Source organism: Diplotaxodon limnothrissa, linkage group LG17, assembly GCF_057381915.1.
Source record: "Diplotaxodon limnothrissa isolate DT_005_m linkage group LG17, D_limnothrissa_male_GT1.1, whole genome shotgun sequence".
Taxonomy (NCBI): Eukaryota; Metazoa; Chordata; class Actinopteri; order Cichliformes; family Cichlidae; genus Diplotaxodon; species Diplotaxodon limnothrissa.
The window spans coordinates 9,858,741-9,873,088 of record NC_140612.1 but is presented as its reverse complement, the minus strand read 5'-3'; the positions used below and the strand labels follow the sequence as shown (position 1 = coordinate 9,873,088).

The window sequence follows — 14,348 nt, the reverse complement described above, 5'->3', positions numbered from 1 at the left end:
TATGTAAGATGTACATTTTGAAGCAGCATTAAGCAGTATGTATGTACAGTTACAGTCTAGCCTTTTTTCTATGGTAGGCTTCATGTGTAGTGTTCTCTTTAATATCCATGTAATCTCCAAACAAAGTGTGCGAGCGTGTGCGTGCTCCGTTCTGTACAGGTTGCAGAGCTTCATTGGCGGGCTCCAATGAAAACCCTACACACTGTGTGTATGTACATGTTCTGCCTCTGTGTGATGACACTAGCAGCAAAGGTGTCTTTAAATGTTTTATAAATCATTTTCTCTCCTGGCTGGTTTGTGCCAGAGAAGAAAAACAAACAGACACACAAAAATGCTGTTTTTTTGCATCATTTGCAAGGAAACATAAATGAGGGTAAACTTAGATTTTTTTTTTTTTCTTTTTCATAAATTAGTCGTTTTACTTGAAGCACCATGAATCGAAACCACAGCTGTATTTTGTCAGTTTAGATTTGAGGTGTAAGGGGTCTGTGTGTGTTGTACCGATTGCTGAAGCATTGGGTACAGGTTGCCTGTTTGACACCCTCAGTAAATGTTAGTGATGCCCAGAAATGCATTTTCAGCTAATGAAGAACTAAAGTTGCGCTTGAGTTCAAATTTTCTGAGATCAGGTGGCAGCTTTGACGTCACAGGGGAAAACGTAGGCGTCTTCTTTAGACCATGCTCGTTTAAAACGTCTTCTAATCCCTCAGCTTTGGTGCTGAAGTGGTGCAGTAACTGTTGCCCTACCATTTTCTCCCTGAACCGATTTTTTTTTTTTTCTATCCTTTTAACCATCACATGGCTCAGCACAGGTTCAGATTTACAAATCATGCCATCACAGGATCTGATTTCTCTCCATTTGTTTCAGTTTAACTGTATGATTGGGTTATGTGCAGGGGACAGAGTATCACAAAGATACATCTCTGTTGTTTTGCAATCTTGCAGAGTCAGCTGACGTCAGAGATGACTGTTGGTTGTCTTTAAACCCCCTATGTGTCCAAAGAACCGAGAGCGGAGGGAAAATGGTTCACTGTGACCATAACAACACAAACACCAAGCGAATGTAAAAGTCTGCAGCCTCTGTGAAGACTATAGTGTGCTGCCTCTAGTCTGAGGTGTCTCTGTTACTGTTCCTATTTGTTTACCTGGTGTTCATGTTATTGTGTCCACCATCTTTTTAATTGTATGGAACCCGATATTTAGAAATGAAGCAACGACGTTCCCTCTCTCTCGGTGAATTGAACAGATGTGGAAGGGTTTGAACACTTAGACTTGCAGGGAATAAAAATATGGACAAAATATGTGAAATATTGATCATTTATATTCAATTTGGAGGTTCGGAAGTGTCTCAGACTCTCACACATGGCTACATGCTCTGTGGTTTCATTTTAATACTTTTTTCTTTGTTTTTTGGTATGCAGTACTAATATTTCCATAACATACCATGTTGTCAGAACTCTAGCCTATACTATGAATGAATGTACGCCGGGCCAATGTATTGTTACTCACAGCCTACCTGCATGATATTGGGTGAAGCTGAATACTCTTCCTGCTGCATTTTGTTTTCCTTTTTTTTTTATATTGTAGTCCAATAGGCAGCCATACAGACATTTATAAATGATTGCCTTAAGTTTGCTAGTTTCTAGGACAAGTTTGCCCTCACAGTAACCTGCTTTTTTTATTTATAAATGTATGTTGTGTTTTGTTTTTGGGTCACTGGTCGAGGAGTAAAGGTTTGTACCCCGACTGACTGACTTACTGACTGACCGACTGACTGACTCATCATCTGAGTGTTCTGTGAAGATGTACAAATAAATTTGTTAAAGATTGACCCAGCTGTGTTTGCTCTGGCACTACAAACCTTGCAAAACATGAACATTTTCCACCAAATTTTAATTTTATTTTAAGCTTCAATGTGTAAGCATTTTATATTCACACATAAACCAGCACACAAACTGCTCTATCCTTTGATGAACTCAACTCTTTGATTCCAAACAGACATCGCTTTCTTGAGAGCCGTAAAATTAGAGTTCTGTCTTAATTTCAGTTTCTTTTCCTCAGTTTTCTTAAGACTTACAAGACCCTAAAAAAATTTTATTAACTGAACCCATCTGTTGTATCATTTGAAACCTGGCATCTTACAAGACGATCATCATCTCCCAAAACTCCCTGCAGCAACTAGAGAACTAGTCTGCAACAAAAACAAAAAACAATCTGCTGGAAGAGCGCAACAAGTGGAAATTTTCTGTTATGAATCTGGCTCCCTTGAGGAAAGAAATTATGACAACAGGTCTGTATTGATGAAGGTTCCATCTGCTGAGGGCTGTGGAGAAGCCGCTTCTACGGTAGCCTTGGTAGGAGCTGCAGAGTGGTGAGGCTTCAAAGCTTTCCAGGGCTTGGATGGGCAGTGGAAGAGGTGGTCTTTCGCATCTGCGTCACGTGAAACTGACGGTGTGGCAGATGTGGTGTCCTCCTCAGATGATTCTTTAGTTTTAGCTGTGGTGGGGGGTTGTGAGGGTGAAGATGTAGCTGTGGCATGGGGTTTGACTGAATGTAGTGTAAAGCGATTTGGGGTATTATGGTCTTGAGAAGCGCTATGCAGGCCATTACCATTACCATACAGGAAGTGCCTGAGAGGAGACCAGCCAGGAGGACGACGCCTGGCGAACTTCTGAAGAAAAAGCAAAGGATTTATAAGAAGATGGACTCGCTAATGGACCTTCCTAATCAGTGACCTCTGTGCAAAAGTCTCAAGCCATACCTCATTTGTTTATCATTTAATTCCAAGTAGCCTGACTTTCTTGTAAATTGTTGAAATGCTCTTGAACTGCAAGTATTTCTCCAGGCTTTCTTAAGGTCAAATATTTACTTTGGACATTGGCTGCTTTTTCACTCATATTCAGTCCAGTCCTTCTACCTGATCATTTCAGAAGAATATTCTTTCATTTGTTAAGCCACTTCACACTAACCTAACATAAAAAGGAATGAGCGAGTGTTAACACATAACAAAGAACTTAGCAAAGAACCCATTTTAAATTCTATCCTGGCTTTAAAGGCTGAGTTCTCAAAGTAAGAACCACAAATCTTCATCATTTCCAGCCACAAAACCAAGATGATTTTCTTCATACTTAGGGTACTAAGTATTCATACTACTTTGCAATAATTTGGGATCAACTGTAATGTGACAAAAAATTCTGTTTTCTTTTTAAAAATTATTTCTTTTCTGTACGTTGACAGTGATTTCTGCGGAGTGATTAAAACAGAGCGTCTAATACGACAACCGACTGAAATGAGAATTCAGAGCCTAGTTAAACTTTTCCATTAAAGAAATGTGCTCACATTTCTTTTTCATGCAAACTGGTGCGTTTCTTTTAGATGGATAACACTTAATTTTCATAATTATAAAATTAATTTCCAATAACTTAGATGAAAGACTAAGATGGAATAATTTGAGGTGCACAAATTGGAAGGTTGGTGGTTAGATTCCCAGCCCTTCCAGTTCAAAATATCCCAAAGCAACCCAGATGGTAAACCCGCTGGTACATCCAGTGGAGTGGGAGAGTGAATATTAGCCAGTGCAGTTACTATGTGAATGGTTTTCATTTATTTCCTGCATTCTTGTCTACTCGCTCATGTTTGATCATCCTGTGAAAAGAGGGACTTACAGAGGGTGGCAATTGACCCGGTGCACACTCTATGTGGGCCTGTGGTGGCTCAAGTCTCCAAGGTGCTACATCCACTGTAGAGTTGCAGTTGGCATATTCCTGCAGATGCACAGAACACACAGTGAGAAGCACATCTTGGCTGGGGTGATTTGTGCATTAGTTTTGGTTTACCAGATTATTTTCGTCTGGGATGCATATCTCGTTCAGGTCTGTGTGTTCAGCCTTGGAACAGACGGTCTTCTTCATGTCAAAAATCAGCTTAAATCTGAAGCCAGCAACCACCTACACAAATACACGTGATGCGTAAAGACAAAAAAGGAAAGAAAAAGAGATGCCTGTCCTCCCCATTTTCCCTTCACTTCCATGCCACCTGCTGTACCTGTCTGGTGGCGTGGCCAATATTGTGCAGACTGAACAGGTGGGTAGAGTCAGACATGGAGTTGTACTTGGAGATGGAGACAGAAAGGGGAACCTTAAGGTCCTCGGAGTCTACATCGATGAGCTCTGGGCAGCCCATGCAAGATGCTTTCTCAGAAACGATGTGCCCTTCTACAGTGGAGAAAAATCTGAGTCATGGAAACGCATAAGCTCATATTCCAATAACTGCTCAAGGTTCAGGCAAACAGAGTTGGTTAAAGCTTTTCAAAAAGTGTCTAATGTTATTTATTTATGATGTTTTTAATCTAGTTAATTAATTAAAGAATGCCCCGAATTCAGGCTCCCTCTGGATGTGTTTAGATCAACACGACATGATCTCAGTGTGCTTGATGGAACACAAAACAGTCCCAAATAGTCTGTAATACAAACAGGCCAGTGAGAGAAAATATACTTTTTGTTTGTTTTTGGAATCTGGCGGTCATGGAGCATTGGGAGGAAAGCAAAGCCTCTAGAAAGCAACCCAGCTGCCTAATGGTTAAGACACCAGTGGGTATCTCCTAAAACCCAGTCCTGAAATCCCTTCCCAGGTGCTTTATCCCCCATACACACCTTGACACATGTGACCTTATACTTCACATAATGGTGGGTCGGGGCAGTGCCTCATAAAGGATCTGTGACAGAAATGACCGCATGCCTTGATTCACACCTCGGTTCATATGACCTTCATTGACTCACATCAGCACCAAGTGGGTCAAAAATGATCAGGACCACCTCCAAGGACACACTCCCACCAGGGGTTAAATACCAGGGACTGTCCTTGGGTGATTAAACTGAAGAAGAACTGAATCAAAAAGTCCACCAGCCTTCATTTCAAGCCCTTTTCATTTATCATTAAAAACTAGTAAATGTGCTGATGCCACCTATTTACTTAACCTAGCTTACTTTATTTCTTTACAACCAAATCGCACATGAAACAATCAAATACTACTTTAATGTACAAATACAGTTTGCAAGCTGAGCTTTAAAAACCTGCAAAATATCCTGTGAGTGGGAGAGAAAAACACAGGATTGATATACCGAACGCCTATATTTGACTGATTAAAGTCTAGACTGCGTCACTGCCTTTTATGGTGTTATAAGTTAATATTGTGCTTGCAGATAGTGTTGGCATGTTAGCCAATCAGCCCCCTTCTGTTTCCCCAGCAGCCCGCCAGTGCCCATTTCCCTCAGTGACTCACTGTTAGGTGGCTGTACTCTGGTAAACACATTCATGGTGTAAGAACTGTGGATATTTTTGGTTTTGATAATGATTTACGTTCCTTATGTGGGAATTTTGTCTCTAAAAGCAACTGGTTCTGTGTTAAAATGAGGTCCCAGTCAAAATGGATTCAATAGACCATGTTCTGCAGCAAGACAACAAAAAAACCCAAAGAAAAAAACAAGCTTTGAAAGGACTGTTAAAAACTTTAATCTGATGCTGAGTTTATTCACCCTCACTCACCAATCTGGCAGTCCACCTGCTTTGTCTCAGCCTTTGTCTCTGACATGAGGACGGTGGCGTTGCAAGAAATCGGCCCCTGGAGGGACACGACAGACCGTGCGACGGCTTTGTTTTTACTACAGCATTTAACAAGAACTTTAATATTTTCATACCACGAGTTGTTAAATGGGAGGAGGAGCTGATTATTGTTACCTTGCTTCCAGACTGCAAATAGTCACAGTCTGTCCAGGATTTGCTGCTGTCAGCTGTGCACTCGCTCTTCCAGGTAGTGAACTTCAGTGAGTACACTGAGTCTGAGCCATTCTCTGACTGGAGACACACACACACACACACACACACACACACACACACACACACACACACACACACACACACACACACACACACAAATATATGTAATCAGTGTGCACCAGAAGTCAAAGTGTCACAGGATCTTTGAATTTCTTGGTAATCGTCCCAGAGCATTGAATCCTCTTGTTTTTTAGCTTTGTAAGGAAAAACAGCCACAAGCTCAGTTTTAGTTGAATCCAACAAGCTTGATTCCCACTTATGTAACTTACGTAACAAAAAAGCTCATAAAATCTCACAGTATTGTTCTTCATGGTAACACATGTGTCTGCAGTCACTGTACCTTGCTGGCTTTCAGTATCTGAAAGAGGGCCAGCTTATGGCCGGTGCTCAGCCTCTCGTTGAATTTGTCCACAGCGCTGTGGACAGCCTTCTCCACAGACGGGTCATCACAAAAGATCAGGACACCAGACTGGACCTCCGCTGCCTCCTGGATGAAAAGAAGGAAGATGATGCACAGAATGATTTTTTTAGAATAAAGCCAAAATGTTTTTGTAAATACCAATAGGCTCATTTCTTTTAAAATTGACAAAAACTGTCGTGTTTTCCAAAAGTGTTGTGATTTGTCTGATTTATTTTTAGCTTCTGTTTCTACATTTTTCTGCAATTTACTCAGAAGTAAATAAGGCTGTAAAACTTCATGTGTTCAGCTTTCAAAAACGTTGAGGTGACTTACTTTCCTTATTTGCGTATATTCACAAGTTATCCTTTAACTAATACTCTGCATGCAGGACTTTTCAGGTCAATACCCCGATATCAGAAAACAGCAGAGCACTTAAAAAGGTGCTGCACCACATTTGAAAGGCTTCTAAATTGTGGCATTGCACTGCAGCTTGTGCTAAAGTAAAAGATGTAAATGTTTCTTCATCCTCAGATTATCTGCAAAATGAAATTGCGTCATTTCAAAGGGTCACAAGAACTGAAATAAAGTACAGTACAAACAAGGCAAAGTCAGTGACCCTGCAGGTTTGTACTGCAGTGGATTTGCACTCCAGGATCGGAATAAGGGAGTAAGAGTTGATTGTTATTTGCTTTTTGTGGTTTTAAGACATCCTACTTATGTACTGAGTGTCCAGATTACCAAACTAGTAAGGGAATCTACCAGAAACTATAAAAAGATGAAGCACATATCCTCCAATTCCCAAAGTAAGTGATGCTCTTGCTTTGACGTGAGGCATCCGACAAACTTAGCAGTTCTGTTTTTAATACTTTTAGCTTATATTTATTAAAAGTATTTAAAGATTTTAATGGAAGATCTTTGCTGTGGTGTTTAAAAACATCCTCTTTTATTTGACAAAACGATCTGATCACCCCCAAGCAGCCTTTTTCGTATATTCTAGGTTTCAGAGCAGGAAATCTGGTGTTTCCTCCTTACCTGCCCAAAAACTGAGCACAGCAGGCCCAGCAGGCCCAGCACACACAACCCCACTCCACTCCTCATCTTCAGATCCTGCTGGATGTTTGACTCTGTTCTGCTGTGAGACACAGAAGAGACAAATATCACACACCACCAAACACTGTAAGCCTCAGGTAACCACAGCGAGGCTGAAATGACCTCCAAATAACCTCCGAACACTGATAACTTTCACCGGATCAATCTAAAAATGCACTCCTGTGCACAATTTGCTCGCTTCAAATTATTTACTATAAAAAATGTCCTCTTACAGTTTCTGAAGGTGTAGGCCTGCTGTCGATCCTGCTGAGCTCGTAGAGGAAAAAGTCCACTCCTCTCCACACTGGGATGGACGGCTGAGTGAAGATCTCCTGAAACTGTGGGTGGGAATCGTCAGAAAGACATTGACACACACATGGACACGTGCACAGGGGACAGGAGGGCACAACGGACAGGAGGGACACACACACACACACACACACACACACACACACACACACACACACACACACACACACACACACACACACACACACAGAATAATGCTCAGAAAGCTCAGTCAGTAAAAGGAAAGTAAATGTTTGCTCATTTGTTTGCCCTCCTACCTATCGAGCAAATATAACAGTCACTGTCTCAGAGATGAAGGCAGAGAGAAAACTATAACTCCTCACATTAGGCTTAGTGACTGTGACATTGCAACCATTAACACACATTAAGCCACATAAAGTAGAGCTGACTGTAGGGAGAAGGAAATTTTAGTGTTTAGGGACCCCTTTGTGTGCGTTCAGTACTTTGTGAGTGTGTGTGTGTGTTGTGTGTGTTTTTAACTGGTACTTTGCCCCTGTCGACCTTTATCCTGAGACAGGGGCAGAGTTAACTGGAAATTTCTATTTGCAACTTTACACAAATTTGGTTTTGGATCCTCTTGGTCCACAAGAGGAACTGTACTAAACTGGTTCAAAACATACGTAGAAAACAGGAAATACTTTGTATCAATAGGTAACTTCACATCTGAGCAGACAAGTATCACATGTGGAGTTCCCCAAGGTTCCATCTTGGGACCCCTTCTGTTTAACATCTACGTGCTCCCACTGGCACAGATTATAAACAACAACAAAATAAACTATATATTTGTGTGCAGATGACACACAAATATATATCACAATGTCACCAGGAGACCGAGGCCCTGTACAGGCTCTTGGTAAATGCATTGAGGAAATCAATGACTGGTTGTGCCACAATTTTCTCCAACTAAACAAAAACAAAACTGAGGTAATAGTCTTTGGCGCCAAAGAAAAACGATTACAGGTCACCAGAGAACTTCAATCTATACATCTAAAAACCACAAACCAGGCGAGAAATTTGGGTGTAGTGATGGATGCAGACCTAAACTTAGAAAAACACATTAAGACAATAACAAAGTCAGCTTACTATCACCTCAAGAATATATCAAGGATAAAAGATCTGATGTCTCAACAGGACCTGGAAAAACTAGTCCATGCATTCATCTTTAGTAGGCTTGATTACTGTAACAGCATCTTTACAGGTCTACCTAAAAAATCAGTCAGACAACTACAGCTCATTCAGAACTCTGCTGCTCGAGTCCTCACTAAGACCAAAAAAGTGGACAACATCAGTCCAGCTCTGAGGTCTTTACACTGGCTGCCTGTCCGTCAGAGGATAGACTTTAAAGTTCTGATGCTGGCCTATAAAGCTCTGAATGGTTTAGGACCAAAATACATCAATGACCTCCTGACCCAGTATGAACCATCCAGATCCCTCAGGTCATCTGGATCCGGTCTTTTATCAGTTCCCAGAGTCAGAACCAGACACGGAGAAGCTGCATTCAGCTTTTATGCTCCTTATATCTGGAACAAACTCCCAGAAAGCCTCAGATCAGCTGAAACACTCAGTTTATTTAAATCCAGGTTGAAGACTCACCTGTTCTCAGCTGCATTTGAATAAAGCACCAAATCCACACTTTAAGCTTAAATTTCAAAACTTACATTTAACTACTGATTTTATCTACTGTTCTGATTTTATCTGTTTTGATTTTATATACTGTTGTTTGTTTGTTTGTTTGTTTGTTTGTTTGTTAATTAGTTAGTTAGTTTATTTGCTTGTTTTAATCAATTTTAAATCATGCTTTTTATTTGTTCTTGTTTCTAATGTCTCTGTAAAGCACTTTGAATCACCTTGTTGTTGAATTGTGCTATACAAATAAACTTGCCTTGCCTTGCCTTGCCTCTTTCATCAACTGGTTAAAAATATTATATAATTCCCCAACAGCTTGTGTCAGAACAAATGACCAGACATCCTCCAGCTTTTGTCTCTTGAGGGGCACCAGGCAGGGATGCCCACTCTCCCCTTCACTGTTTGCAATTTTTATTGAACCACTAGCAGCAGCAATTAGACAGCAATTGGCGCGAGATATGTGAAGACTTATCAAAGTGTCTGAAATGTAACATTCCAACTTCCCCCTTAGTGTGTTTGTTGGGCAGCTTAGATAATGTCACTTCAGAAAAGAATATCGCCCATATGGTTTTCACTGCCCTATGCATAGCCAAGAAAACAGTCCTCATGAACTGGAAAAATAAAAATAATCTTAATTCTAACCAATATAGAAATTATCTATTAGATTACATTAGTCTTGATACAGCCTCTGCCACCACATCAGATCAATTGCTCTGGGCCCCTTTGATCAGCTCCATCACCTAGTGGGGGTGGGGGGTCATAGTTTGGTCCCGCCTTCACTGTTGTGATTGGTGTGGGGGTAGGGACAGGCTTAGGGCGTCAGGGGGTTCCCCGGAGGCATCTTCCTTGGGGGGCTCAATCCGGGGTAGTGGTCATGTCCGGTTAGGGGCTCTGTTGGCTCTCAGGTGACTGTTTCCTCGTGGCTGCGTGCAGCGGGGCTAGGGGAGGGTCTGTGCTGACGGACGTGGGTTACTGACCTGGTAGCCTGGCTGCCCCTGGGTGGGTCCGGGATGGGCGTGAGGTTCTGGGGGCGCTCCGTCTCTGGGCTGGGGCCCTGGCCGGGCCTCGGGGGCTTGGGTCCTGGTTGGTGTGTTGCTGGGGTTGTGGGCGGGTGGGTGCATGGGGGCCCAGCCCTGGCGCAGGGTGCCGCCGGTGCGTCGAGCCACCTGGGGGGCTCTTCAATTGGTGGGGGAGATTGTCACATCTTGCAGGAGCTTTCCGCTCTTCAGGAACTCTCTCTGCAGGAGGGGGAGATACAGGAGAGGTGGAGGAAGATCTCAGCCTGGGCGTCTATTGTCTTATGTAGTCTGGAAGATGAGTGGATGGTGGGGTGGGTGCAGTTTTCTCTGTGGTGGGGTTGGGTGGACTGTCCCGGGCTCTGTGGGGCCGGGAGGCGCTGTTGCACTGGGCCCCGGTCTGGATGGGCCTGGGCCCCCTTTCCCTGGCGGGTCGCGGAGTAGGGGTATGTCACCAGGGTGCAGAGGAGGCTCCCCCCCCCCCCCCCCCCCCCCCCCCGTCCCCTTCTGGCTGCCTCTGCCTCAATTTTATCCCACAACTTAGACATTCACATTACTCACACTCTCATTACACATACATATAGGATCTTGGGGGTGGGCACGATACACGGAATCCAAATTACCATCAGGGTGTACACCCCACCCCTGGCGCCGTTGCCCACCTCTCAATGTTAAATACACGTAGACATTGAGGGCTAGCAGGAGGGACCATGCGCTTACCTGCTGCTCTCTGGCAGGTAGCTCCATGCCCTCCTGGGTTTTAAATGCACCTTAGAACACACATGCATCAACACTACAATGAGCGGGTGGAGGGAGGTTTGGAGTCTTCTCTCACCCCCATTCTCTGCGGCCTGCTGGAGCGGGGGGACTAGGAGGAGGAGTTGGCCGTCCGACTGTGGTCTGGAGTGTGGGGCCTCCCTGCTGCTGCGGAGTCGGGGCGGTCTGCCTCCCCCCACCGCAGGGAAAAGGGTAACACCACCTGGGTCTGGGTGCAGTTCCCCCCTCCAGGGGCAAGGGTACCTAGACCCGGTTTGTAGAGTACGCTTGGGGAGTGTGATCGTGTGTACAGCGTCTCTTTATGTCTGTCTCCACGTTGGTTGAGTGTGGAGTAAGTGCATATGAGAGCATGAGGGTGGGAATGGATGTTTGTATATGTGTGTGCCTGTATGTCTGTGTCTATATGTCAGGTTGGGTATCAGACGCCACCTCTCTGGGGACATCTCAGGCCCTCCAAGGTTTGGAGGCCTATCTCCCCCTACCACCACTTCCCCTGCCAGTGGCGGACTCCCTCAGGTGTCGGTGCGTTGGTGGTTCTTTGTGTCTGGGGATGGGCGTCCAGGTACACACCGGCTCACTCCTTGGCGGCCACTTATCGGGGCCTGGAGCCTGGGGCTCACTCGGGTCACTTCGGAGGTGGGGTGCCCCCGGCCTCTCGGCCTGGGGCTCGGTCACTCAGGCACAGCTGGCTGCCGGAGGAGATCATGGGCGCGTCACTGCAACTCCCCCTGGCTTCTGCTCCGCGGCTGCTGAGTGAGCCCTCATCTGGGACTCTCCTCAGCTCTTTCCGGGACAGTGGCGCGGCTGCCCCTCTGTTGGTCTTCCTTGGTCTCTTGTGTTCTGGGGGCCTCTGGATGTCTGGAGTCTTGATCTCCTCCATACCTGCTTCATGCCCTGGAGGACGGGGCTGTGGCCCCCCCACACCCTCTAGCAGATCATTACATGAAGGAACCTTTTAAAAAAAAACAAAAAAAAAACAAGCGCGTCCATGCTCACAGGTGTACACATGGGTGATCACACCCACAAACTACACCCTTTTCGGCTCCTACCTCAAAGCACACTGTGTTCTGCTGATCTTATGTGCTGCACAATAATGTTTAATATTTAGTATTTACTGTCATATTCCCATATATCATTGTGATGTTGTTTATTCTATTACTCTTGTTCTCTTCTGCTTGTTTTCTTTTTTCTTTCTCAACAGGTGATCCAGGTGATCGACATATGCATTTTCCTTTTCTTTTTTTTTCTGCCCGTTCTGTTGGTTTTTGTTTTTTGCCCTTCTCCCCCGTCCCTCTTCTCAGCTGTTTCTCTTTCCCTCTTTCTTTCTCCCCTTCTTTCCTCCAGTCAAGTCTGTCCCGTATTCAGCAAGTGAAAATAAAATAAACAATAAAAAGGTGAATCAAATGGACCATTGCGGCAAGGCTGGGATGGTCAATTTGGTAAAGTAAATCCGTTGGGCATCTTTCTTTGCCTTTAGACAATAATTCTGATGGCAAAAGAGCCAAACGGGACAGGCCAAAAAAAAAAAAAAATGCTCAGAAAGCTCGGTCAGTAAAAGGAAAGTAAATGTTTGCTCATTTGTTTGCCCTCCTACCTATCGAGCAAATGTAACAGTCACTGTCTCAGAGATGAAGGCAGAGAGAAAGCTGATGATATAACTCCTCACATTAGGCTTAGTGACTGTGACATTGCAACCATTAACACACATTAAGCCACATAAAGTAGAGCTGACTGTAGGGAGAAGGAAATTTTAGTGTTTAGGGACCCCTTTGTGTGCGTTCAGTACTTTGTGAGAGTGTGTGTGTTGTGTGTGTTTTTAACTGGTACTTTGCCCCTGTCGACCTTTATCCTGAGCCGCACCGATTTCCCCACTGCTCATCTGTGAAACAAGCTGAGATGTGTGCACTCTGTATCCTACAGTCAGTGTTTCATTTCTATTTGGGAGGTTTGCAGGGGAACAATAAGTTCACCAAGTGCATTAAGAATCAGCTTACCTGACGACAGATGACAGCATCCGAGAGTTCATGTCCTCTCTCCGGCTGCTCATCTGTTCTGCATCAACCACTCACGTAAGGATAGCAAGTAACATATTTTAAAGACTGCTAAAAACGTGGAAATTAATTAATAGTGTAAAAGTGTACAGCAGATTTATAAGAGCGCAAACCAGCCCTCTTGTGGTTATGAGTCAAAATTACAGCTGCACGTGTGCTGGAGACAGATTATCAAAGTACTTAGAAAATAGCCTGACCAAAGGGTATCTTAGCTTAGTAGCTACATGAAATCAGGGGGAAATACTACATAGACTGTACATTAAAGATGACACATAGTTGAGGCCCACTGTCTGTGGACTTTGCAAGACACACACTAATTAGTGCTAAGCTATAACTATGGGCTCAAAATGTGGTCATAAATATTTTGTACTTGTAAATCAGGATTTGTATGTGTAAAAAGAATTATGTGTGCGTAAAAAAGATTTGTATGTGTAAAAAAGATTTGTGTATGCGTAAAAAAAGATTTGTGTGTGGACTTAGCCAAAAAAAACCCTGCAAGTTACAAGTACGGATTTTGACCCTATTTTTCTTCCTTTCATCTGATTGGTGAATGTCATGTCAATCACAAATGTAACAATCCAATCAGAGAACAGATGGGTTTGGCTGTCGGAGGGGCGCTTTTTTTGAACTGCAGGTCTTTGAAGGGAATAAATGCCCTTTTACATGCCAACACAGCGTTTTCCTTCATCACCACAAAGGAAAACAGTCTGTGGTCGTCAGAATTTGGTGATTTTTGTGTCACGGGACTACGTGTTTAACACAGGGACTTCCACAGCCTTTTCAACAGCGCTGCGGACCGCGGGGGGGGGGGGGGGGGGGGGGCGCAGTGTTTTGGAAATGACAGTCTTCATTACAAAGCTTTCTTCGTTATGAATTAGCATACATGTTTTTATTGAACATTTGAAGAACTAGCAAAAAAACCCAGAAACTCTTATAGAGGACATAAAGTCAGAGATAAAAACGACAAGGAGCAGGTGCATCTAGTACAGGTAGAGCTGCTGCAAAAACCCACAGAGCCCAGCAGCCAGCGCAACAAATTCTGGATCCTTTGCTTTTAGTTAGCAATTAGCATTAGTAGCACATCCTGCGTCTGATGTGAAAGCACTTTTATGCTGCGCACTGTGACTCACAGCCATGGTTCCGGGTCAGCCCTGACGTTGTGTTAAACTAATCCTAAAGTAATAATGGTATTTCTAACCACTGACATACCACAACTTTATCCTTTCAACAGCTGCTGAAAGTAAG

The 14,348-nt window shown here is 43.7% G+C and overlaps 1 protein-coding gene across 3 annotated transcripts; it reads right to left on the bottom strand.

Moving 5' to 3' along the window:
- Positions 1 to 1,882: 1,882 nt before the first annotated feature.
- kng1 (kininogen 1) lies at positions 1,883 to 7,671 on the bottom strand. 3 transcript variants are annotated; one of them, XM_085376234.1, is made up of 9 exons: positions 7,558 to 7,671; positions 7,268 to 7,367; positions 6,176 to 6,322; positions 5,737 to 5,853; positions 5,545 to 5,620; positions 4,045 to 4,214; positions 3,837 to 3,947; positions 3,666 to 3,764; positions 1,883 to 2,671 (listed from the first exon to the last, which is right to left on the bottom strand). In XM_085376234.1, the coding sequence occupies exons 2-9, from the start codon at positions 7,331 to 7,333 to the stop codon at positions 2,279 to 2,281; spliced, it is 1,179 nt and encodes a 392-aa protein (XP_085232360.1). In that variant the 5' UTR covers positions 7,334 to 7,367; positions 7,558 to 7,671; the 3' UTR covers positions 1,883 to 2,278. The 3 variants fall into 3 exon arrangements, with proteins under 3 accessions (XP_085232360.1, XP_085232362.1, XP_085232361.1); XM_085376236.1 differs by having other exon boundaries at positions 1,883 to 2,668; XM_085376235.1 differs by having other exon boundaries at positions 7,268 to 7,364.
- Between the last annotated feature and the right edge of the window lie 6,677 nt (positions 7,672 to 14,348).